This window comes from Barbus barbus (genome assembly GCF_936440315.1).
Source record: "Barbus barbus genome assembly, chromosome: 6".
Lineage (NCBI taxonomy): Eukaryota > Metazoa > Chordata > Actinopteri > Cypriniformes > Cyprinidae > Barbus > Barbus barbus.
In genome coordinates, this window is record NC_136734.1 from 23150862 (window position 1) to 23176325 (window position 25464).

At 34.8% G+C, this 25464-nt stretch overlaps 1 protein-coding gene across 1 annotated transcript in view; it reads right to left on the minus strand.

The window, feature by feature from the left end:
- Positions 1 to 25464, minus strand: part of LOC306871557 (death-associated protein kinase 1-like) — a 95734-nt gene that overhangs the window by 25978 nt on the left and 44292 nt on the right. Inside the window, exons 4-15 of the mRNA XM_079419593.1 lie at positions 13720 to 13858; positions 12783 to 12912; positions 10730 to 10778; positions 10615 to 10641; positions 8681 to 8833; positions 7770 to 7815; positions 7591 to 7680; positions 7033 to 7125; positions 4117 to 4236; positions 2499 to 2597; positions 1916 to 2014; positions 1064 to 1162 (exon numbers count right to left, since the gene is read on the minus strand). Of these exons, the coding sequence (XP_079275719.1) occupies positions 1064 to 1162; positions 1916 to 2014; positions 2499 to 2597; positions 4117 to 4236; positions 7033 to 7125; positions 7591 to 7680; positions 7770 to 7815; positions 8681 to 8833; positions 10615 to 10641; positions 10730 to 10778; positions 12783 to 12912; positions 13720 to 13858 (1144 nt within the window). The remainder of the gene's footprint in view (positions 1 to 1063; positions 1163 to 1915; positions 2015 to 2498; positions 2598 to 4116; positions 4237 to 7032; positions 7126 to 7590; positions 7681 to 7769; positions 7816 to 8680; positions 8834 to 10614; positions 10642 to 10729; positions 10779 to 12782; positions 12913 to 13719; positions 13859 to 25464) is intronic.

Here is a 25464-nt window from a genome sequence, read left to right on the forward strand (position 1 = left end):
TGCTCAGCAAGAAAAAAAATTAGAGGAAACATTGCTCCCACGGGTCCTTAAATTTGATACAACTAAATTGAAGAGTTTTTAAGGCCTTAGACAGTTTTAAATACATTAAATGGTATAAGAAATAATTTGTCAAATTGCCTTAAATAGATTTTTAAGAATTCTGCAGATACTTTGTAAATAGTAAAATAAAACTCTTTCCTTTATTCGTTGATATTTGTGTATTGAAAATGTTTTTGATTTATTCATTTATGATTGATTGATTCATTTATGGTCTTTATTTTATTTGGGCTAGTTAAATTAATTTTCGGGCTACCAAAATCTGAAGAATACCTGCCCGAAGGACTAACAGGGATTTAGAAATTTTGCGAGCCCTAATGTATCCTTGTAAAATTAATCTTTATTGAAAACTACTTTAAAATAATTATGAATTGTATAATAATGAAGTAATACTTAACAAAAGATGCACTCAATTTCTTCATCAGTAAAAATAGTACTTCATGTGGACTCACACGAGATGAAGACTCCAGTCATATCAGAAGAGTGGCTTTATTTACATGCCTCATGGGGGCAGACATCTCATGAATGATGAGAAAACTAAGATCACATGACCAACCCAACATTACTCTTTTTATATCTATAACTAACCTTTAAATGTAGGTTGATGACATATTATATCTGCACAAACAGGGTGTGCGGAGATATGTAAATACATACACTGACAGTCAAGTAGGAACGCCGTAATCCTTTGAACCAAGGAATATGATTGGATGAACATTTTATGGTTCTACGCCTTCAGTAACTTAAGTTACTGATTGCTATCAGGATGTGAAAAGACTTTCAAGCAGTGTAACAAAAAAATGTTTTTTTTTTTAACTAAATCACCTAACCTGCATTTAATCAGTCATCTATTAAATTAATTTACTGTTAATATCACATTTGCACAATGGTAACAGAACTTTTGTGTGATGCTACATCCACACCGCTAAGTGTCATATTAGTCCACAATGGCTTGGACTGTACAGTGTGGTGTAGATCAGTTTGTGTGTGTGTGTTTGATACGTACCCGGTCCACTAGGTCAGGGTTGGCATGGATGCTGCAAAGGTATTGGACTACATCCACATTACCATAGCGAGCTGCCACATGCAGAGCCGTTTCTCCAGACTAGAACAGAAAATGTCAAACATTACTCACATTACAAATTACATGCTGACGTCTGCCCATAAGTCAGTGATGAGAAAGCATTTTATTAATGTGATTACACGTTGATGATCTGAACAAAACAAAAAAAATGTAACGATCATGTGTATGTGTACATAAGGGAAACTATCACAACTGCTGAACAAGAAACAGCTAAGAACTTCATTAAAGGATTTCCCTGCTGTCAAAGTAGGGTTATAGCAACTGGAAAGGCTTCATAATCAGAATGTGACCAATTCAAGAGAGAGATCTTTGTGTGCTGAGAACTGCCAAAACCCTTCCCAAATCAGCTTTGCGCTGGACTTCCTCCTGGAATCAGTTCAGGCTGAGGCGGACGTTTCAAGAACTCATTTTACACCCGTAATGAAGCTGCGGACACGCCAAGTGTGATTCCGTATGGCACTCCCGACAAACTCGACAACACTTTACCCTATGAATTCGCTTGACTGAGCGCACTTCACTGGCTAGTGAGGCAGTCAACAAACAGTCAACAGTTATTTCATACAATGGCTCAACCTCAGGCCAGCGAGTAACCATAGCAACTGCAAATTACCAATGGGAAGTATAGAGGCGTGTGAACTCTGTAGGAAAGGTTTTCTGGAGAAAAGGTGGCGGATGGGGAAAGCCTTTGAAAAATCAAATCTGTCCTCTCCCTGGGGTTGTGATTGTTGAGTGTGTGTGTGTGAGAGAGAGAGAGATAGAGAAAGATGAAGGCACCTTATCTTGGATGTCCAGAGGGCACTTCTTTTCATGCAAGAATCTCAAGGTCCCCACATGACCATGTCGGGCAGCATAGTAGACCGCGTTGGCTCCAGTCTGAGGAAGAGAATGGCATGTTGTGTGGACTTGTACGTATTTTCAGCTGTTTTGGTGTCTATCATGCCCAAATTTACCATTTAAACTCTGTTAAAACTACTCCTGAAACATGTATTCAGTGTCTTCCTCTATGTTTGGCGTTGATACATTTTTTTTAAAAATCAATTAATACTTTTATTCAGAAGAGACACATTAAAATGATAAAAGTATGAAGGTTAGTAACTGCTGCTGAAAATTCAGCTTTGCCATCACAGGAATAAATTGCATTTTAAAACATATTAAAATAGAAAATACTAATTTGTAATATTTATTATATTATATTAATATATTATAATATATCCTATCAATATTTAAATATTATTTCACAATATTACAGTTTTAAATTTAGTCTTGGTGAGCATAAAAAAATCATACCCACCACAAACTTTTGAATAGTACATTATTTTCTTGTACATTAATTATCTGAGAGAATGGAGTACAACACCTTATCAAAGGCTTGAATCTCTGCTCCTTTTTTCATTAGCACATCAATGATCTGGACGTTTCCACAGCCCGCAGCAATCAGCAGCGGAGGGGTTCCGTGCTGAAATATGTACACACACACACAAACAGGAATCACTTTATTGAATATAACAACACACTAATAGCTCCTCGAAGCATTCAAAAGCAGCTTTAATTAAGCCTATCATTCTGAATCAGTATGAACATGCCAATTCAAATTAGCCCGATTCATTTTTCATTGTTCGCACAGCAGTTTTAATTGGCGAAGAGCAATCACGGTGGTTGGTAAATAATTCTTGCAGGCACAAGACTGGAATTGTTTCTCAAGAATGGTGATAAACTCCTCTGAATGAATAAATGCATGAGAATCATGGGAATAGTGTTCACTGTGCATACAAAAACATAGATAGCACTGGACAGCTCTGAGCAATACAGTTAAAAGCACGCTTGTCTCTTCACATCAATGAGCAGATTACGGTTTTATCAACCTCAGCCTCATTCCCTCCTTCTAAACAAACACTTTTCCTGTGTCACACATGTGCCATACACACAAGACATTCCAACATTTACAGAAACACTCACTGAAAAAGACTTAACCAGAACGTCTTGTTTTCTAGTAAAACATTCAAAACCTCTTTTTAAAAAACACCTCTTTTTTTTTGTTCAGATCTACATAGTCTCTCTAAAAACATGTGTTATTTAAAGGAACACTCCACTTTTTTGAAAATAGGCTCATTTTACAACTCCCCTAGAGTTAAACAGTTGAATTTTACCGTTTTTGAATCCATTCAGCCGATCTCCGGGTCCGGTGGTAGCACTTTTAGCTTAGCTTAGCATAGATCATTGAATCAGATTAGACCATTAGCACCTCGCTCAAAAATGACCAAAGAGTTTCGATAATTTTCCTATTTAAAGCTTGACTCTTCTGTAATTACATCGTGTAATAAGACCGAGGGAAAATGAAAAAGTTGCGATTTTCTAGGCCGATATGGCTAGGAACCCGGAGATCGGCTGAATGGATTCAAAAACGGTAAAACTCAACTGTTTAACTCTAGGGGAGTTGTAAAATGAGCCTATTTTTTTTTAAAAGTGGAGTGTTCCTTTAAAAATGTGTCATTTTGTTTAATAAAAATTATTAATTAAAAATGTCTTTAAAAGTTATCTTGCTATAAAGATGTTTAAATTTTTTTTAACAGACAAAATGACTGATTAAGACATTTTTTGCAGTGTTCCCTTGCAAATATCCTAAATGATTAGCATAATAATGGCAATTAACCCTTAAAAGTCTCTTTCATTCTAAATGCAAAATTCCCTTTGTGACTATGACTATACAAAGCACAGCCTCACACAAATGGGATGAGTTGTGGTCCAGTGACTGTTTGTCAGTCACTCGCTGCACATCTCAGTGTCATTGCTGAAAACGACAATGTAAACTCAGACGCCATTAGTGTACGGTGACACTGATACACTTATCAGCTCAATCGAGCTCGGGTTGGCTAGTGATCACTTGGACAGAGTCAAGCAGAGACCATAAGCATGACTATCACTCTATTTTTTGCCATCCCCATATCACCTCTATGAGTCTTGTTTTGTCTCCTTACCTTGTTAGGTTGATTAATATCATAGCTGGTTAGAGATCCAAGCAGATGTTTTAGACCTGGAACATTGTCATCGTTGATTGCGTGGATTATAGCCTTCATGACAAATGAGTCCTCCTCATCCTGTCAAAAACAAAATCGGTGAATTATTGAATATGAACAATAACTTCATGATAACGGACCCAAACACACACTACATGCACACATTACATATATCAGTATGATACACTACCATTCAAAAGTTTGGGATCAGTAAGACTTTTTTTGGCTGAATAAATCCATTTATTCAGCAAGGATGTATTAAATTGACCAAAAGTGACTTTTATATCCTTACAAAAGATTTGTATTTGAAATAAATGCTGTTTTAATGAACATTCTATTCATCAAAGAATTTTGACAAAAACTATTTCAAAGTTTCCACAAAAATATTTAAAAGCATTTAATATTAAGTATTTAAAGATATTTCACATTTAAACTGTTTTCAACATTGATAAATCGCAAGAAAAGTTTATGAAGATGAACATAAGAAAAGTATTATCTGTGGCTGCTAATTTGCCATCAATAACTTAAATACTAAAATATATAAAATAGATTTTTTCCAAATTGTAAAACAATATTACTGTTTTTACTGTATTTTTAAGCAAATAAATTTAATGATTCATTGTTGTATAGATTTGTGCTTTTCAGTGGTCAGATTTAGTGAAGATTTTTGACATTAAAATAGTTCCGTAAGATCATGTCACAAGAATTAAACCTATATTAACCATGTGAGTTACACAGTTCCAATGTCTCTTGCACAGCTGTGACTTGAAATGTTGCTCAACTGTGATAAAAATCTCATGATAAACTGCTAACATGACCGTATTTAGGCTACTATACAACAAGATTTAGAAGGAAAAACAACAGCAAGCACCCTTTGACAGTCACACTTTGAGCAAATCCTTTTATGCTCAGTAGTACTACAGTTGGTCTTATCAGCAAATACACAGCGTGAAGTCCTAATCCTATTGAATAATGCAGACGAGGGGTGGAGCACAGACCGTGCTTTCTCTTCACCGCTCGACCGCTGCTTTGTGTGCTATGTGACCCAACCACCTCCAAACAGCATCTGACAGTTCAGACGTGTTGGACAAAACACTCAAATACAAAGCTATAGAGGGAAACTGGACTGGCCGTGAGGGACAGAAAAGAGAAAAAGAGAGAATGTGTGCTTGTGTTTAATGAAGGCGTGCACTGGAATAACACCCACATGCACATCTCATACTAGACGAGTGTATCCAATTACACAGAACGCACACTTGAACACACTCTACAAACAGCCAGAGGCTTCAATAGAGAGTGATGCTGGAGTCACTCATGGAGCGTAAAACAAGACTTCTATGTGACTGTGTCATTTTATGTGACCTTTAGGTGATTTGGGTCTAAATTTGTTCTGTTCCTGGAAAAACAAATATTGTGGAAGGACTATGACGCAGTGATGGTATCAGATGATAATACCATGCACTTTACACTATATAATATGGTACTGAGAGCCATATTGTAAATAAATGTAAATGTAAATGTAAATATTAATTTAAAAATGGAATTTAAAATGGATTTCAAGGGATTTTCTCAATTTTAAATAAAAACTGGTGCTTTAGTTCAAATTTAGTTTAGTCAATAAGAATTTATAAAGTTTTTGAAAGAATAAATATTATAAAACAGCAATATTTTGAAATATTATTATTCTGTCTGAATAAAGTGCCATTTATTTCTTTGATGGCAAAGCTGAATCTTCAGCAGCCATTACTCCAGTCTTCAGTGTCACATGATTCTTCAGAAACATACCGATATGCTCAAGAAACAATTATTATTATTGTCAATGGTGAAAATTATTCTTTAATGAATAGAAAGTTTTAAAAGAAAAAAACAGCATTTATTGGAAACAGAATTTTTTGTAATATTATAAAAGTCTTTGCTGTCACTTAAGATCAATTAAACGCATTGTTACTGAATAATTTCAGTGGAATTTATCCACAACAAACAAACAAACAAAGCTTTTTAATAGTAGTGCATAGATGGATTATTAGAATGATAAAGGATGTTACATCTTTATTATTGTTGCTGACACCCTTCCTGTCTGAAACACACCCATTTCCTGTTCAGAAACCCCAAATTTCTCACAGATTTAAGTGCACTATAAAGGCTGAAATATTATCATAATGCAGGTAATATTAAATATGCATTTTAAGTTATATGATCACTTCAGTTTAGGTAAAAATATTTATTTTATGGCAATGTGTGACGTGTAAGAAGCAGGTAAAAAAAAAAGAGAGATCGTAAGCTGTAAAAGTTTAGATAATTTATACAGCACAACGGCAATAACACTCTTCACTCTTCAGGCTTATCACACATCAGTAAGCAAATATCTGGCCAGTATAAAGACCATGCAAAACCCCACATGGCTGTACAAGTGTCAATGAATGTGTTCATATTAGGTTGGATGAGGTTGGAAAGCTTCAATATAAACTTTCACTGCAATTAGCAATCATGCATATTAATGTATTAAACAGTAATCATTCCAAAATCTGAGTATTTCATTATTGTCTAAGTACATTTTGTGTGGAGTTGTCTTGCATGTGTGTGTCTGCCTCTATTCTCAGGTGTGTGGGATGCTCATTAGATCTGTTCATCCCATAAATACAGACCATGGCAGAGCTCAGGGATACGGGGGATCCTCTGCTGTTGCCAGGCTCATCACATGTCTTTTAGGTTTTGTTGTTCTTTTTGCCAGTTCCTGCTGCTTTGTTTTAATACAAAAGTGTTTTGGAAGTCTACCTCATCTTAGCAAATCCTTAATACAAGCTTTTTTTAAAGTGTAACACATGACTGTAATCTTAATAAGTTTCTTGAATGATGATTTTAACTGTGAACTCTTACCAGTGTGTCATCACTGCGAGCCACACTCATATTGCTCCTAGACAGGAAGGAGCGGGAGAGCCGGTTACACAGAGAGATGAGACGCACCGATTGCTAAGGAAGTCAGACAAAACAAACAAACAAACAATATTAAAGGAGAGATGATATTCATGACATTCTATAGAATTTGTAACAGACTTTTTATCTAAAGCATCAAACAACGATTAAAACTCTTCTCAATAGATGAAATGATATTTCAACTCTTCAAATGACATGTTAACCGGACATTATTTGTTTTTATGAAATGAGCTTAATTCTGCGCTTGAGGGCAGAATTAAGTTCTTTATTGTTTCATAGCTCCAAGAGTTTGTTTTGCATGCTTTTAAAAGCGTGTGTGGAAATAGCGTGACTTGTTGGTGTGGCACAAAATGCTGATTCCTCAGAAAGCACTACTGAGGGCATAACACTGATCACACTTTATGTCAAATAGTTACATTTTTCTCAGCAGAACATGACGTTTGCTATCTGAATGCTGAACATTTAAACAGAAAACAGTCAAAAGTCAAATAAAAAAAGCACCTTCCACTTTCTTCTGGCAGCAAACTTCTTAAATTTCTCCATATTCACTGCCGATTCCTTACGACTCAGTGCCTGCTGTGTGTCCTTTGGCTTAAAAGAAGACATTCACATTTTTAACCAAGTGTTAAGATAATAATGTGCTTGATAACTGCTCCATATCTAGTGGTTGCTGGACAAACCTTGATCCAGGGGTGTTGAAGACTGTCCAGAATGGTCATTCTTTTTCTGTAAACATGAAAACATAATTGTCACATGATGTTATATTTACTTTTTTAACACACAGAATGTAATGAACATAGGCAGGCAGATTGTGAACCACTCTTCATTTAACTTAACAAGCGCCCACAAATAAGCACCTAAAAGAACCTTCAGAGTAAACGAGAAGGCATTCAGTATACAAATCGAAAGATATTTATCACAGTGTGCATTGCGGAAAACACAGAAGGAATTGTGGGACTGGGCTCTGGAATGTTGCATCTCAGCTTTCATGACAACGTTTAGATTAAACAGCATTTATGCTGTGAATGACGCATTTTAGTGAAGTACCGACAGGACTTCTGCAGAACTAGTTTTAGTTCTCTTTTAAATATCATCAGAAGTAAATGAGGTCAACGTAGATAAAGACTAAATGAGAGCAAGAAACCAGCACTGAAGCAACTTGGTAGACCAATATGGAACCAAAACAGGAATTATTAATTTCTCCACATTCATGTGCAAAGCACCTGTTCTTGTTTGTTGACATAATCCACTTCCTCAGTTACCTAGTTAATAAGCGACATGATTTAGGACGAACGTTCTTTGCAGGATTCACTGATTCAATATAACCACAGATAATAAGTTAACAAATAGTTGAATGATATTCAATAGTATTTCTAAAAAAAAAGAAAAAAAAAAAAAAAAAAAAAAAAAAACTTACTTTACTTTTTTAAGCAAGTAAAAAAAACCAAGCAAAAATAAGATAATACAATAAGACATTATTCAAGCCAGCTGGTTTCTAAAAAGGAATACTCAATAAAAGAAACAAGCAGTGGCTAAGGAGCACCCTACCAAACCACCTCAAACAATAACAAGCTTCTTCAGTGGTTCTTACTTTGGATCTTTGAGCAGTAACCGTGCAATGAAGTCTTTGGCCAAAGCACTGGTGTTGCTGAAGTACTCCTCATCAAACTCGTAGTCCACAGCTGACACATTGGCAAGTGTCTCCTGCTTATTTTCACCCAGGAAAGGTGAGGCCCCACTAAGTCTGAAGATGCAGTAAAAAAAGACCATTTTATCTCCCGTTTATTGGACGTGAAGGTCTTCAGTATAGTAGTGTTCAAACAAAGTCAAGGTTAATGTGAACAATATTTGTGATATTATAAGCTGCAGCCCAGCTTTTTTTCCTGACCATTACTATTAAAGTGTGAGACAACAGGCAAAGGACATTTAGCATTCAATATAAGTTTATTTTACATGCTCTATTCCATTTTTTCTTTTGTGATAAAACACTGTTCAAGACCACAGTACCAGAGTAACACTCTAGTACAGCATGCTCTCTTTCCTCTATAATAATTCTAAAATTATTGCTGTGGCTAATTAAAAATCTGAAGTGATAAATCTGTGCATGGCTTTTATAAATACTGTCAGGAGATACATTTTATTAATTAATGTAAAATTAGAGCTGTTTTAAATTCACACTGTCAATTAATGTCATTCCCTATGGGTGAGAAGCAGTCTCCAAAAGTGTGAGAAAAATAAAATAAAGGTAGAATAGGAATGGATTAGATGTGAAAATGGTGTGCGATATCTACCTGATGTGAAGCTCTATTTTTATTTGCCTATGATGAAAGGGAAGTGTAAGGAACAGCCCTAAGATAGACATTGAACTTTCCAGTTCTGTTTGGACTGCTAATATTAGCACACGTTGATGGACAGATAGTGATGGACAGATAGGATAGAGAAGAAAAGAGATAGGCATTTTTGGATCAAACATGACTCTAACAATCCTAAAAGTAGGCTTAACGTTCTTTATGTGATGAAATTTCTTTTTTTGCCCTTCTTTTGAGCATAGGATGAAATATGAGCTGGATATTTCCAGTTTTCGTGAGATTCACTCATTTAACGGTTTACGTCAGAGGCACGAGGATTTGGTTCCCATCAAAAAGGAGGGTCGCCTCAGGTCTTATCACAAGCAACAGGCAAGTTCCATTGTTTACATTGCTCTGTGATGTGCTTAGTTCCCTCTCACATGAACAAAAACACACACATATAGAGAGAGACAGAAAGCAACCTCAGTGTTTCCACAGGAAGAGCAACACAAGCTTTACAATTAGACACTGCACCCAGAGGTTGCGCTAATAATCATTATCCATCACACTGATGGACTGGGATATAAATTCCATGTCTTGCTCTATTTTTATATGGCAGTAAAACACTACAGTGCTTGGTATTTTTAATGTGATACTGGCATCACAAGAGTTTCTGTGGTAAGAGCTCTTTTAGTCTTATCAAGTGCTGAATTGTTCTTTTATTCCCCCTAGGAAACATTCTGATTTCTCTCCCCAAATCCTCATCTTTTCTGTGCTCCCCTTCAAATCTTTGCCCGTTCTTCACTTCTAATCCTATTAGATTATTTTATTGTAGAAATGCTTGTAAAGTAGGGAAATGCAATTGACCAGAACTCAATGCAATCTCTGTGCAGATCATGGAAACATCAATGTCTGATGCAGCATTTGGCTGGATGCAAGATCTTACTAAGCATCCTTTTACTTCAAACATCAATCATTATGACAGTTGTTGCACAACGAGAGTTTATTCTGTGATACTAGATGACTGGAAAACTCTTAGTTCAACTTAATTTGCTTCATATTCAGCTAAATTTGTTTTACTGCAGAATGTGATTACAGCTATGCTTTGAGAAAAATAATGCAATTACGAAAATGGATGCTATTTTCAGCCTAAGTGAAAATGCACATAGATTTAATTTGTAATGATATAAACTATATTTACAGCATCACAACAACACGGATGATTATGACTACTCACAGAATATAAGTGATCACCCCAATGCTCCTAGAGTTAGACAGAAATAAAAACACATGATTAGCACAGGAAGTGAGGTAACAGCGAGGTCAGATAATGAAATAATGTTCATTCTCACCACATGTCTGCCTCCAGGCCAAGCGGCTCGTAGTTTACAACTTCTGGAGCTGCAAACCACAAAACAAAAATCACTTACAATACAGTCTTACAATACAGAAGAGCTTGGGGTGAGCCATGACAGAGTTAGCTTAATTTGTCGTCTTTGTATAAAAATGAGAATCAAATCCTAAATACACCAAATTAAGCTTCAACATGACAAACCCCCCCCCGAAATATTGCAACATCAGATTTCAGATAAAATATGAACATGAAAAAAAAACAAAAACAACATACTAATAGTCTTATTTTGCCCTACATTTTTCACATTTTCACAAACCAACCAAGACAATTTTAATATTTGAATGCAATGAAATAATTCCAATAATATTTGTTATAGTATTTTAGGCTTTTGGAGGCGAAGCTTACTAGCATTTTTAGTTCAAGTCTGCATTTAGATCAAAATGACACATTTTTGGGGAAAATACTTCAATTTCAATTTTCTAACGACTAATCTTTAGCCAAGTAATTTACATGTTTTATCTGCCATACAGAATATATATTTAGGCATTCAAAATACAGTGTTTAAGCATTAAAACAATGCTTATAACTTGCACACACCTCTCAAACAGTTATATATGGCAGCTATATGATAAATTTTTTCTAAATATAATGCACAGTTTGCAAGAGGAAGGGAGCAACAACCTACCCCACTCTCTGTAACATTAAAAAATGCCAGCAAAAATGTCTAGAAATGCTAAGTCGATGGTAATATATTTTGGTGGTTTCTCACCGTATGAGCTGTGAAATGAGTCACTGCTTTCAGAGGATCTCAATCGCTGATGTGTTAATGAGGAAACGAGGAAATAAGTCTGAGGTGGGAGAGATGCTGCTGCTCTCTATGCCTGAGAATTAACTTAGATTTACTACTTATACTATTATGCACTAGATCTGGTCATTGACCAGGGTTGGGAGGAAGCAAGCTGCTCCTTAACCCCAAGGTTAAAAAAAAATAATCAATGAAGTCATGCCTCAGTAAAGGGCTAATACTATTCTGGGATTGGATTGGATTAGTATCTTTAAAACCAGGTGTCTATCTTGACCGGATTCTCCTCCATGAAGCCCGATCGTAACTTTGAGCACTGAAATAGACTGCACTGTGGGGTAGCTGATGCTTGACCGTGGCCTTTAGCATTGTATCTCTATTAAGACTGCTGTATCATCACTGGCTGCCTTTCAGGTAAGACTGGATGTGATGCCAATGGCATAGAGGGATGGGTGTGCATGTCTGTGTGTTTTCTGGGATGGCTGGGGTCTTGTTTATGTAAAATGTGACTGAAAACAGCAGAGCTGACTCTATTGTTAAGTTAAAGCAGTAAGATTTAAGGAAGGTTGTAGTTGTGTGCAAAATACCAACCCAAACACATTGACATACAAGGATGGACACACTTGCCTGAAATAATGTTTCTCTTAAAAACCTGTTGCTTTAAAAGCCTATGCTTAAAATATATGCCATGCATATCTTTACAAAACTGCCAAGTGTACATGTGCATTTCTTCAATAAAAACCCAACATGCCTCTTCCTACTTTGAAGTTAAGTTATGATTTGCTTAACATTTTTAGTTTCTATTTGTTTCCAATTGTATTTTTTTCATAGTTTAGGTAACTAATTTTCCACAACTTGTAAAATAGATAGGAATGTAACAAAGATATTAAAAGAATATACAAATATTTAATAAAAATAATAACATAAAAACAAAAACAAATACCTGTATATAACAGTAAAATTCACCATACTACTATTATATATGAAATTATAATATAATAATTATATGTAAAAATTTATTATTAGTATGTAAAATTCATTTGTTTACACTTGAAAGTTTATGTAACTATTTGCAGGATTCATTGGGTCACAAAGCAGTGATGCATGGTGTTTCTTTACAGTTATGTCAGGCTTGTGGTTCAGATTACACATGAAAGAAGAAAAGAGAGGATTGAACAGAGGACCATAACAATAAGAGCAGGTGTAATTACAACACATCTCTATAGACTGACCAGCGGATGACACTGACCTACAAACTCCGGGGTACCAAAGATGTTTTTGAAATCGTTGCCAAAATCGATCTTGTGGGCCAGGCCAAAGTCAATGAGCTTAATGCGCGGGTGAGGCACACGCCGGTTCAACAGCATGATGTTCTCCGGCTGAGAGAGATGAGAACAGAGAAAGAATTGGAGGGAGAATGCAAAAGAAAGAATCAGAGGAACTAATGATAGGTGCAGAACAAAAACACAGCGGGAGTGAGAGAGAGACAGAGAGAGCAAGCAGGAAATCTGCCATAACACATGGAAATCACATGCAAAGCTAGAGAAATGTTCACTAGAAAGCACAGGCATACTCAAGCCAGGCAGTAACAGATCCCTGCCTGGACATTCCATAGAAACAATACTTCCTTCAGTGGGCTTTATTCATGCACGGACTAATCTCTTAAAAGCTCCAATGACTTCAAAATATTTAACAGAAATGTTGGGGATTGCTGTGTGGATGACTGCTCTGAAAGAAGTGGCTCTAATTACATAAACGCCGTTGCTGGAGTAACATGAAGGATTAGACGTAAAATGCTAATAATGAGCAACTCCATCACAGCTTGACTATTTTATTTTATTCTTTAGGTCTCACTTAAGTTGGTTAATGTGGATGCCGGTTGCTTTGAAGTTAATTTTTTCAGTTAGACTGGTTATTCAGGTTAAGTGGGAGGTAAAAACTCCATCTACATCTGAAACTTTCAAAACGGAGACTACTAGAATATTAATGCAATTCTGCAATAAAACCAGTCAAAAATTACAAGGACTGAATTTATGACCATCCCAGCAATTATGTAAAGGGTGGGAAATAAGTGGATAACCAGCAGGGAGGATAAAAGAACCTCAATTGATTTTTTGTGGCTGGTCCGCAATGATGCTAATCGCCACAGTTTGCCATTGGGGTGAAACTCAAACATGTCTCAGTACCTTCAGGTCAAAGTGGGCAATCTGTTTGGAGTGTAGATAACTGACTCCATCCAAGATCTGCTTGAGGAACTCTGTGGCCTCCTCTTCACTCAATGACTCTTTCTCAGCTAGAAAGTCAAAGAGCTCCCCACCTGCCACACTGTGAAGAGAGAGGATACATGTTGACACTTGCAATAGAGCTAGTTAGTTCATAACCTTAATTTAACCAAGACAAACCAATTGAGAATTAAGGGGATAGTTCACACAAAAATGAAAATTTTGTCATCATTTACGCACACTCACATCATTCCAAACCTGCATGAGTTTCTTTCTTATGTTGAACATAAAGGAGATATTTTGAAGAATGCTGGTAATCAAACATTTGATGGTCCCCATTGACTTCCATTGGATTTCTTTCTCTTCTATGGAAGTCAATGGGGACCAACAACTGTTTGGTTCTACAAAATATCTTCTTTTGTGTTCAGCATAAGAGAGAAACTCATACAGGTTTGGAATGACATGAGGGTGAGTAAACGATGACAAAATTTTCATTTTTGGGAGAACTATTCCTTTAAACACAAGAGTGACTTGGCCGAGACAGCAGCAAAGAACATAATAACCAGTTGCACACAACAACAAAAAATATCTAAACATTTGCAATTCAAATATCAATATATCCTTTCAAACCAGTTCTACACTAACACAGGGAACAGTCAGATGTGGACAATAGATAGAAGACAGACAATGGATAAATAGGTTAAAAAAAAGTGATTTAGGTGAGAATCAGAAACCCTAGAAATCAACTTTCCTTGAATAAAGCAGAAAGAAAAAGATCAATTTAATTACTGGAGAATTCATTAAATAAGAGCTCACCATAGTGTAACATAAAATAAATAAACAGAAATAAAAATCACCACACCGAGTCCAGCTAATTAAACAGATGAACCATTTTCTCTAATTTTTCTGAGCGATTTTCTCTGACAGAAATGGATGTTGCCAGTGCTATAATCATGGCTTCTGGGAGAGGACCAACAGGATCTGGGCATATATTTATTCAGCAGAAGGAAGCTGCAAACCAGCTGCACTCTGATGACACGATAACGCTTGCTGTTAATGGTGAGGTTGAGCAAGTGCAGAGACGAGCCACCCAGCTGCAAAAACACCGGCAGCAGATAGGTCTCTATTCCCTTCACAGAAACAGAAAGAAAAACACCAGCCCCCACCCTGAACAACAGAAGTCTCGTAGCCAGATTTCTGACTCGTCTAGTCCTCATTACAGCTTGTTCTGGCAAAGAACCAGCCACTTAATCAAGAAAAGACCATGTGAACAACATGTAAAGCAACAAACCGCCATTTAGAGTGGATCTTAGTTCTTCCTCAAAAGTGCTCATTGCATCAACCTGCTACCATGTAATCGTGAATTTGTTTCCAGGCAAACTGATAAAAAGCCCTGTTTTCACTTTCGGAAGTTGCGTAGTGCCAGCCAATCAGATTTCAGCCAGCACTTGCCATTTTTGTATGCCTCAGACGGTCAGTGAACGGACTGTGGGCAGTCCATGAGTATGCCATCTGAGACTAAAAAAAAACAACAACACACACTATAGCTGGTAGCATCTCACTTCACAGTATTAGTTGGCAGCACAAAGGTTTTGAGAGGACGCCAAATGACCTGAAAATGAAACTTGACCTCCAGTTCCGAGGTCAGGATTGTGTGGTTATATCCTTAAGCAAGGTACTTAACTCCAGATGCCTCAGTTAGTAAACAAAATAGCTTCACTGAGGAGTAATTTGTAACAAATATGAGCTCAGAACATCGCTGCAGGGACGCCCTTTGTCACATGGTATGAAGAAACAAAGAAAAATATAGCTGCGAGCAGCGATGACGGGCCCAAGCCGTCAGCATACGCCACCCCGGTGGCATCGATAAAACGGTGCCCAGCGAGCACAAGCATCACAGTAACCCTCTGGCAGTTTGGTTTTAAGGGATACGGCAATTAAAGGGTTAATCCAAACCATCAACTCTGTGAAACACACACACACAGAACATATAAAACTTTAAATTCTGTGAAAATATATTTTTCATTGGTAGTTGATGCTAGTTAATGCATTTACTAATGCTAACAAATGAGAAATTATTATAGTTACCAAAGCTTTTAATGATTTATAAGCATTTTTTAATGATTTATTTTTCCATTAACTAACATGAATAATTTTTTCTAACACAAATTAATAAAGTAAAAAATATATTGTTAATATTTAATGTTATTTGTGAATTAACCAATGTTAAAAAACAACATTATTTAACTGTTGTTAATTTACATCATTAATAAATATATACCATTTAATGTTGATCAAAATCAATTCCAAAATGTGTTAATATATTATTACATTTTAAAGTTTTATCTTTTGAACATGACTATTTTTCTAATATAAAAAATATTTTGTTCATTGTTAGTTCATTGTAAGTTCATACTATCAATGAAGAATTAACATGCTGTAAAAAATATATTTTTCATTGTTAGTTCATGTTAATTAATGCATTCACTACTGTTAACAAATGAGACTTAATTATAAAGTGTTATCAAAACCTTTAATGCTTTATAAGCATTTTTTAAGGATTTTATTGAGATGTTTAAACAGACCCTCTCTCTCTCTCTCTCCCCCTCCACACTCACTGAACTCACACAGTCAGTCACCCACCCAGTCACCTACCGCAAACATTAGAAGCACAGAGACAGGAGAACTCTGATAGTTTTTAAATTTTCTCCTCCGCATAGTGTATTGTAAATTCATGAAATTAATCACATATCCTCAGACTGTATTGTTCTGTGTATGTAATTTTTTATAAAGTGTTTGGAAGCTGCTCTTAAAAGAAAAAAAAAATGAAAAGTTTTCTCTTTTTTACTGTAATTTTAATAAATTGCCATTAAATCATCGTTCAAGATATCCTAAATCCGTCCGCAATTTAGCATCTTCAGTATTTTGGCATCATAAGAAAAAATGTTTGGTGTGATTTACGTGTTTCTGTTTGGAGGAGTATGAATTTGTTTACAGCCTGTTTAAAAACAAAACCCACATTAAAATAAATATAGCCGACTTCCTGTTGGTCGTAGCTAATGACTGTAAATTAGAAAGTTGTCCGGATTAATAAGAACAATTTATGTACCGAGTTTGGTGTCTGTAGCTATCATTATATATATATAAACATTAATAATTATATACCATTTAATGTTGATCAATATTAATTCCAAAATGTGTTAATATATTATTACATTTTAAAGTTTATCTTTTGAACATGACTATTTTTCTAACATTAAAAAGATTAATAAATGCTTTAAAAAAATTGTTCTTTGTTAGTTCATACTATCATGGAAGAATTAACATGCTGTAAAAATATATTTTTCATTGTTAGTTCACGTTAATTAATGCATTTCCTAATGTTAAGAATTGAGACCTTATTTAATGATTTATAAGCATTTTTTAAAGATTTTAAAAAACAGACCCTCTCTCTCTCTTTCTCTCTCTCACCCAGCTCCTCAATCCACACAGTCACTCACACCCCACCCCACCCCCACCCCCACCCCTCACTCAGCTGCAGTGACAGGGATCTCTCACTCAGCAGTCTAACAGCTTTCTGATAGTTTTTAAATTTTCTCCTAAGCATAGTGTATTGTAAATTCATGAAATTAATCACATATCCTCAGACTATATTGTTCTGTGTATGTAATTTTTTATGAAGTGTTTGGAAGCTTCTCTTAAAAGATAAAAAAAAAAAAAAATTATCTTTTTTACTGTAACTTTAATAAATTGCCATTAAATCATCGTTCAAGATATCCTAAATACGTCCGCAATTTAGCATCTTCAGTATTTTGGCATCATGATAAAAAATGTTTGGTGTGATTTCCGTGTTTCTGCTTGGAGGAGTATTAATTTGTTTACAGCCCGTTTTTAAAAAAAACCCACATTAAAATAAATATAGCCGACTTCCTGTTGGTCGTAGCTAATGACTGTAAATTAGAAAGTTGTCCGGATTAATTAGAACAATTTATGTACCGAGTTTGGTGTCTGTAGCTAAAACTAACCCCCCCATTTTTGACAAAAGGTGGCGCTATAGAGTGCCTCTTCCACGCCCGTTTATGAGCTTTTTCCAGTGTCTAACTATCATTAATACTCATATGTGTGTTGAGTTTCATGACATTCTAAACATGTTATCTGCCTCAAAATCACCAGAAACGAATTTTCAACTTTGACACGTTGCCATGGCAACATACTTTTAGATATCAATATTGCCTTCACAGTTTTACATCGGCCGTGTTTTGACATTATTCTGGTGAAGTTTGAAGCAAATCGAGTAAAAAGAAGATGCTGAATTCAAAGCATTTTGAAAACGACACACTTCCTGCAGCCAGTTGGTGGCGCTATAACTTTCAGTCATAATAGTCACATCTATCCGATCGGCATCATACAACGAACAAATCACTGAAGTTTGATCTACATCATACAATGTATGTGGACGTTATTAGGCATTTCCTGGGTCTCATTTTTCGCCATAACTTCATCGCCTCGCCACGGGCAAACCGTTCGACATATCAAAAATATCTTCGCAATTTAGCGTCCCCAATGTCTTGAGATCATGTTCACCGAGTTTGGTGGCAATCGTATGGAAATCCTCAGAGGAGTATATCAAATTCCAGAGCATGCGCTTTTTAAACAGCCCTGAATAGCCGACTTCCTGTTGGGCGGAGCCTATGACATGCTGCGCGGAAGTTGTTCAGCTCAATGAGTTCTATATGTGTACCGAGTTTCATATGAATACGTGCAAGTATGTGTGAGCTATACATCAAGTTTTCTGACAATTTTCCAGGGGGCGCCGTAGAGCCCCTGTGCCACGCCCGGGTCCCAGCCTCAGCGGCGTCCTAATGGCCGCAGGTTCCAATGTGCGTGCCAATTTTCGAGAGTTTTCGGGCACGTTAAGGCCCCCAAAAGTGCCCGGATGATTGAAATAAAAAAAAAAATAAATAAAATAAAAAAATAAAAATATAGCTGCAAGCAGCGATGACGGGCCCAAGCCGCCAGTGCATACGCCACCCCGGTGGCATCGAAAAACGGTGCCCAGCGAGCACACACAATACAGTAACCCTCTGGCAGTTTGGTTTTAAGGGATACGGCAATTAAAGGGTTAATCCAAACCATCAACTCTGTGAAACACACACACACAGAACAACATATAAAACTTTAAATTCTGTCAAAATATATTTTTCATTGGTAGTTGATGTTAGTTAATGCATTTACTAATGTTAACAAATGAGAAATTATTAGTTACCAAAGCTTTTAATGATTTATAAGCATTTTTTAATGATTTATTTTTCCATTAACTAACATGAATAATTTTTACTAACACAAATAAATAAAGTAAAAAATATATTGTTAATATTTAATGTTATTTGTGAATTAACCAATGTTAAAAAACAACATTATTTAACTGTTGTTAATTTACATCATTAATAATTATATACCATTTAATGGTGATCAATATTAAAAAAATTTAAAGTTTTATCTTTTGAGCATGACTATTTTTCTAATATTAAAAATATTTTGTTCATTGTAAGTTCATACTTTCAATGAAGAATTAACATGCTGTAAAAAATATATTTTTCATTGTTAGTTCATGTTAATTAATGCATTCCCTACTGTTAACAAATGAGACTTAATTATAAAGTGTTATCAAAACCTGTAATGCTTTATAAGCATTTTTTAAGGATTTTATTGAGAAGTTTAAACAGACTCACTCTCTCTCTCTCTCTCTCTCTCTCTCTCTCTCTCTCTCTCTATCTATCTATCTCTCTCTCTCTCCCCCTCCACACTCACTGAACTCACACAGTCAGTCACTCACCCAGTCACCTACCGCACACATTAGGAGCACAGTGACAGGAGATCTCTAAGTTTTAAATTTTTCTCCTAAGCATAGTGTATTGTAAATTCATGAAATTAAGCACATATCCTTACACTGTATTGTTCTGTGTATGTAATTTTTTATGAAGTGTTTGGAAGCTGCTCTTAAAAGATAAAAAAAAAAAAGTTTTCTCTTTTTTCTGTAACTTTAATAAATTGCCATTAAAACACCGTTAAAGATATCCTAAATCCGTCCGCAATTTAGCATCTTCAGTATTTTGGCATCATGACAAAAAATGTTTGGTGTGATTTCCGTGTTTCTGTTTGGAGGAGTATGAATTTGTTTACAGCTCGTTTTTAAAAAAAAAACACATTAAAATAAATATAGCCGACTTCCTGTTGGTCGTAGCTAATGACTGTAAATTAGAAAGTTGTCCGGATTAATAAGAACAATTTATGTACCGAGTTTGGTGTCTGTAGCTAAAACTAACCCCCCCATTTTTGACAAAAGGTGGCGCTATAGAGTGCCTCTTCCACGCCCGTTTATGAGCTTTTTCCAGTGTCTAACTATCATTAATACTGATATGTGTGTTGAGTTTCATGACATTCTAAACATGTTATCTGCCTCAAAATTACCAGAAACGAATTTTCAACTTTGACAAGTTGCCATGGTAACATAATTTTAGATATCAATATTCCCTTCACAGTTTTACATCGGCCGTGTTTTGACATTATTCTGGTGAAGTTTGAAGCAAATCGAGTAAAAAGAAGATGCTGAATTCAAAGCATTTTGAAAACGACACACTTCCTGCAGCCAGTTGGTGGCGCTATAACTTTCAGTCATAATAGTCACATCTATCCGATCGGCATCATACAACGAACAAATCACTGAAGTTTGATCTACATCATACAATGTATGTGGACGTTATTAGGCATTTCCTGGGTCTCATTTTTCACCATAACTTCATCGCCTCGCCACGGGCAAACCGTTCGACATATCAAAAATATCTTCGCAATTTAGCGTCCCCAATGTCTTGAGATCATGTTCACCTAGTTTGGTGGCAATCGTATGGAAATCCTCAGAGGAGTATATCAAATTCCAGAGCATGTGCTTTTTAAACAGCCCTGAATAGCCGACTTCCTGTTGGGCTGAGCCTATGACATGCTGCGCGGAAGTTGTTCGGCTCAATGAGTTCTATATGTGTACCGAGTTTCATATGAATACGTGCAAGTATGTGTGAGCTATACATCAAGTTTTCTGACAATTTTCCAGGGGGCGCCGTAGAGCCCCTGTGCCACGCCCGGGTCCCAGCCTCAGCGGCATCCTAATGGCCGCAGGTTCCAATGTGCGTGCCAATTTTCGAGAGTTTTCGGGCACGTTAAGGGCCCCGAAACCCTCCGGATAGTTGAAATAAAAAAAAAATTCTTAGGGGAACAATGATTCAATATAGCTGCAAGCAGCGATGACGGGCCCAAGCCGTCAGCATACGCCACCCCTGGTGGCATCGATAAAACGGTGTCCGGTGAGCACACGCATTACAGTAACCCTCTGGCAGTTTGGTTTTAAGGGATACGGCAATTAAAGGGTTAATCCAAACCATCAACTCTGTGAAACGCACACACACAGAACAACATATAAAACTTTATAACTTTGTAACACTTTACAATAAGGTTTCAGTTTTTAACATTAACTATATTAATTAACATGAACAATAAGTATCTAGTATTTATGGTACCACTTTATATGAATCCCGTATTTATAACACGTAATAAAGGTATTCTTAAGGCATTATAATGAATGCATAATGCATTATAAATAACTTTATAATATGTTATATCATCTCAAGAATATTCATAAGAACAGTTTTAGTGTATTATAATAGTTACTTATTTGTGGTTGTAGCTTTTAAGAGTATGATTATTTATAGCACAGAATGAACACGATCTATCCGTTTAAATTGCATTGGATTATATTTTTCATAGTTATAATGTATTATAAGTCTCATATCTTGCCGCGTTACTTATGTTACTTTACTTAAAGTAGACAAAGACCACTTATAAGTAATAATAATAACAATATATATATATATATATATTTTCATACAGCCATAAGATCAGATGTCTGATCAGATGAATGTGTAATATGACACATTTGCTTTGAATCATTTCTATTGTAATATCTGTTTGATTATTTTGATGGCACCCTTTAGACAGCTGTTGATAAGTAACTCTGCAACTACATGTCAACTAGCAGTCATGAGAGTATTAGTAGTGTGTCTGCTGAATATACTGCATGCGACAGACAAACTGAGTATAGGATACTTTGCAAGTATGTGAACATTCTACCGACCCTACCCAAGTCTACTGATATGATTAGTTTTATATAAACATTCATGCACTCAAGAGATGTTGTAAGGTACTGTGCAGATCTTAAATAAACAATGTTAAGCTATGATATTGCCCATTATAAATTAAGATGATTTAATATGGTGTTCATTATATGTTAGAAACAATCATACTCTAAAGCGTTAGTAAATAGTCAATCAATTTTATGTAAAGCATTGTTCCAGCATTAATAGGCATTAGTAAGCATTTTATAAATGCAGCTATAAATGTTTTGTTCTTGAGCATATATATAATGTTTAATAATTGTATGTTCATATTTTATTAATGATCAATTTAACATTTCTAAATTATGTTATTTTCAAACTAGTTATTTAGTTTTCAGTGGATCGTATGATCAGTTAGAAAGTGTAAGTAAATTATTAATAAACTATTTAAATGTACATTTATAAATATTATTATTTACACACATCATAATAATTGCTCAGTGTGTTAATAAATGCTTTATTAACATATATTCTTGCTGTAATTAATGATTAAGTCAGGTAGTTATAAAACATTTAGCAGTTGCCAGCCATCTATTTGTGTGAGCTCATCTAAAGTGAGGACTATTTATACCTTATAAAGCATTTACAAAGCAGATTTAAAGGCTCATTTATCTTCCAAACAGAAAAGTTAAACAAACACAACACAGAGGGATACTGTAATGGGGCGAACAAGACGTGAGATATGCGGATACATGTGCAAACTTTTATTTATAAACATAGTCAAGATACAGGCAAACAGATCTGGCACGGGCTCAAGACACAAGAGAGATCCTAGGGCAAGTGTGGGTCGATGATCGGCGAACAATATCCAATAGGGCAAGGCAGAGATATAATCCAGGTACACAAGCAATAATCCAAACGAAGTGCAAACAGAGTCCGAACGGTAAAGCAAAGGGTTAATCCAGGAAACACGGGCAGATATCTGCCTGACATACACTGACATACACTGACATACACTTTACACTTTACTTTTTATAGAATCTATATAGAATTATATTCTATTTTTTATTCCTCATATCTATTTTATTCTCATATCTATTTGTTATTTTATTTTATTGCTAGTTTATTTCTGTATATATGTTTACTGTACTTTTTCTATTTGTATTTTTGTAAACTTGAGGTTTTTCTTAATTTTGTTGGACAATTTGTTGGACAGTCGTACAATACATTTCACTACATGTCGTACTATGTATGTATATGTATGTGACAAATAAAATTTGAATTTGAATTTGAATTTGATATCAAAACACTAGAAAAGGCAAGGCAAGGCTATAATCACTGAGAGGGCTCCATAGAGTAGCTATCGCTAGGATATATAAGATATATACCATATCTTGAGTGATTAGTTTTATCAGATGTGTAATCAGTAAAAACAGCTATGTGTGGTCAGTGCAATGAATGATGGGGATTGTAGTGAAGTGCAAGAGTCCATGCGGTGAGTGGGTGACCTCTGGTGGTGATTAACTGGAAATGCATGGAGCAGATTCATGAGAGAAACAGAACACAAAAATATTTTTTCACGAAGCAAAAAATGAAACAATTTGACACTTGATAAAAAAAGAAAAATTAACATCTGCAATTTCATTGAAAAATGTAAATAAATATAAATTAAAGTGTACAGTTGTACAGTTTCATTTTTTGCATCTTGAAAAAATATTTCTGTTCTGTTTCCCTCTGTGTTGTGTTTGTTTATTTTTTCTCTTAGGAAGATGACTGAGCCTTTAAATCTTCTTTGTCATAGATATGCCTAATCAATAAAGAACAAGCCATTTATATCTGTATTTAAAAACTGCTTACTAATGACTATTAATGTTGCCACAATGCTTTATAAAGGATGAACTAACTATTTACTAATGTTTACCTAATGATTCATAGCGTGCAGTTATTATAAAGTGTCACCCTATAATGTATTATAATTGTTGTTATGATTATTCATGAGATTTTATAACACATTATAAGGTGTTTTATAATGCATTATGATTTCCCTATAATGCCTTAAGAATACCCTTATAATGTATTATAAATACGGGCTTCATAGAAAGTGTTACTGTATTTATTAGTGTTAGTTAATATTCAAAACTGAAACATTATTAAGATTTTAAGTTTTATCTGTTAACATTAGTTAATGCACTTTGAATTAACATCAACATTTTGATTAATATCAATAAACATTAATAAATGCTGTGAAAATATATTTTTCATTGGTAGTTCATGTTAGCTAATGCATTTATTAATGTTAACAAATGAGACATTATTATAGTTACGAAAGCTTTTAATGATTTATAACTATTTATTTTTCATTGAGCTAACATGAATAATTTTTAGTAACACAAATAAATTAAGTAAAAATATATTGTTCATACCAATGTTAAATAAAAGTAATTATTTAAATGTTATTAGTTAACATCAACAATTATTATATAGCATTTATTAGTAGTAATTAATATTAAGTCCAAAATGTATTAATACATTATTAAAATGTAAAGTTGTATCTTTTGAACCTATTTTTGTAACATTAAGAAGATTAATAAATGATGTAAAAAAATTGTTCTTTGTTAGTTCATACTATCATTGATGAATTAACATGCAGTAAAAATATATTTTACATGGTTTGTTCATGTTAGGTAATGCATTCCCTAATGTGAAGAAATGAGATCTTATTATAAAGTGTTTTTAAAACTTTTAATGATTTATAAGCATTTTGAATGATTTTGTTTATCTAAGCATTTGTGAAGTATTTTTCTTGCATTAAAGCTTAGTGTGCATTTGTTAGCAGAAGTGTTTAACTGTTCCTTTTAAACCACTATTAAAGCAGCAAAAGTTTAAACAGACACTCTCTTTCTCTTTCTGTCTCTCACCCACCTCCTTAACACATATTCAACTCACACAGTCACCAACCCTCCACCCCTACCCCACACACAAAAGCAGTGTCAATAGGCCTGATAAGTTTTTTTATTTTATGCTTGCCATAGTGTATTGTAAATTCATGAAATTAATCACATATCCTCAGACTGTCTTGTTCTGTGTATGTAATTTTTTATGAAGTGTTTGGAAGCTATTTTTAAAAGATAAAAAAAGTGGTCTTATTTTACTGTAATTTTAATATATTGCCATTAAAACAACGTTCAAGATATCCTAAATCTGTCCGGAATTTAGCATTTTCAGTAAATGTTGGTGTGATTTATGTGTTTTTGCTTGGAGGAGTATAAATTTATTTACAGCCCGTTTAAAAAAAAAAAAAAAAAAAACACATTAAAAAAAAAAAATAGCCGACTTCCTATTTCACAAATGTTTTTGAAGAAAGAATTAAAATGAAATGTTGTTAGTGGAAGGACTGAAACTGTCAATACCGATTTAGTTATAGCATATTTTATATGGTTGTCTTTATTTATATTAATGAGCATGCAGAATTTATAGCTTTTAGTAAGGTTATTAATAATCAGTGCAGAAGTTATAATACATTATGGAAATGTAATTTGTGTGT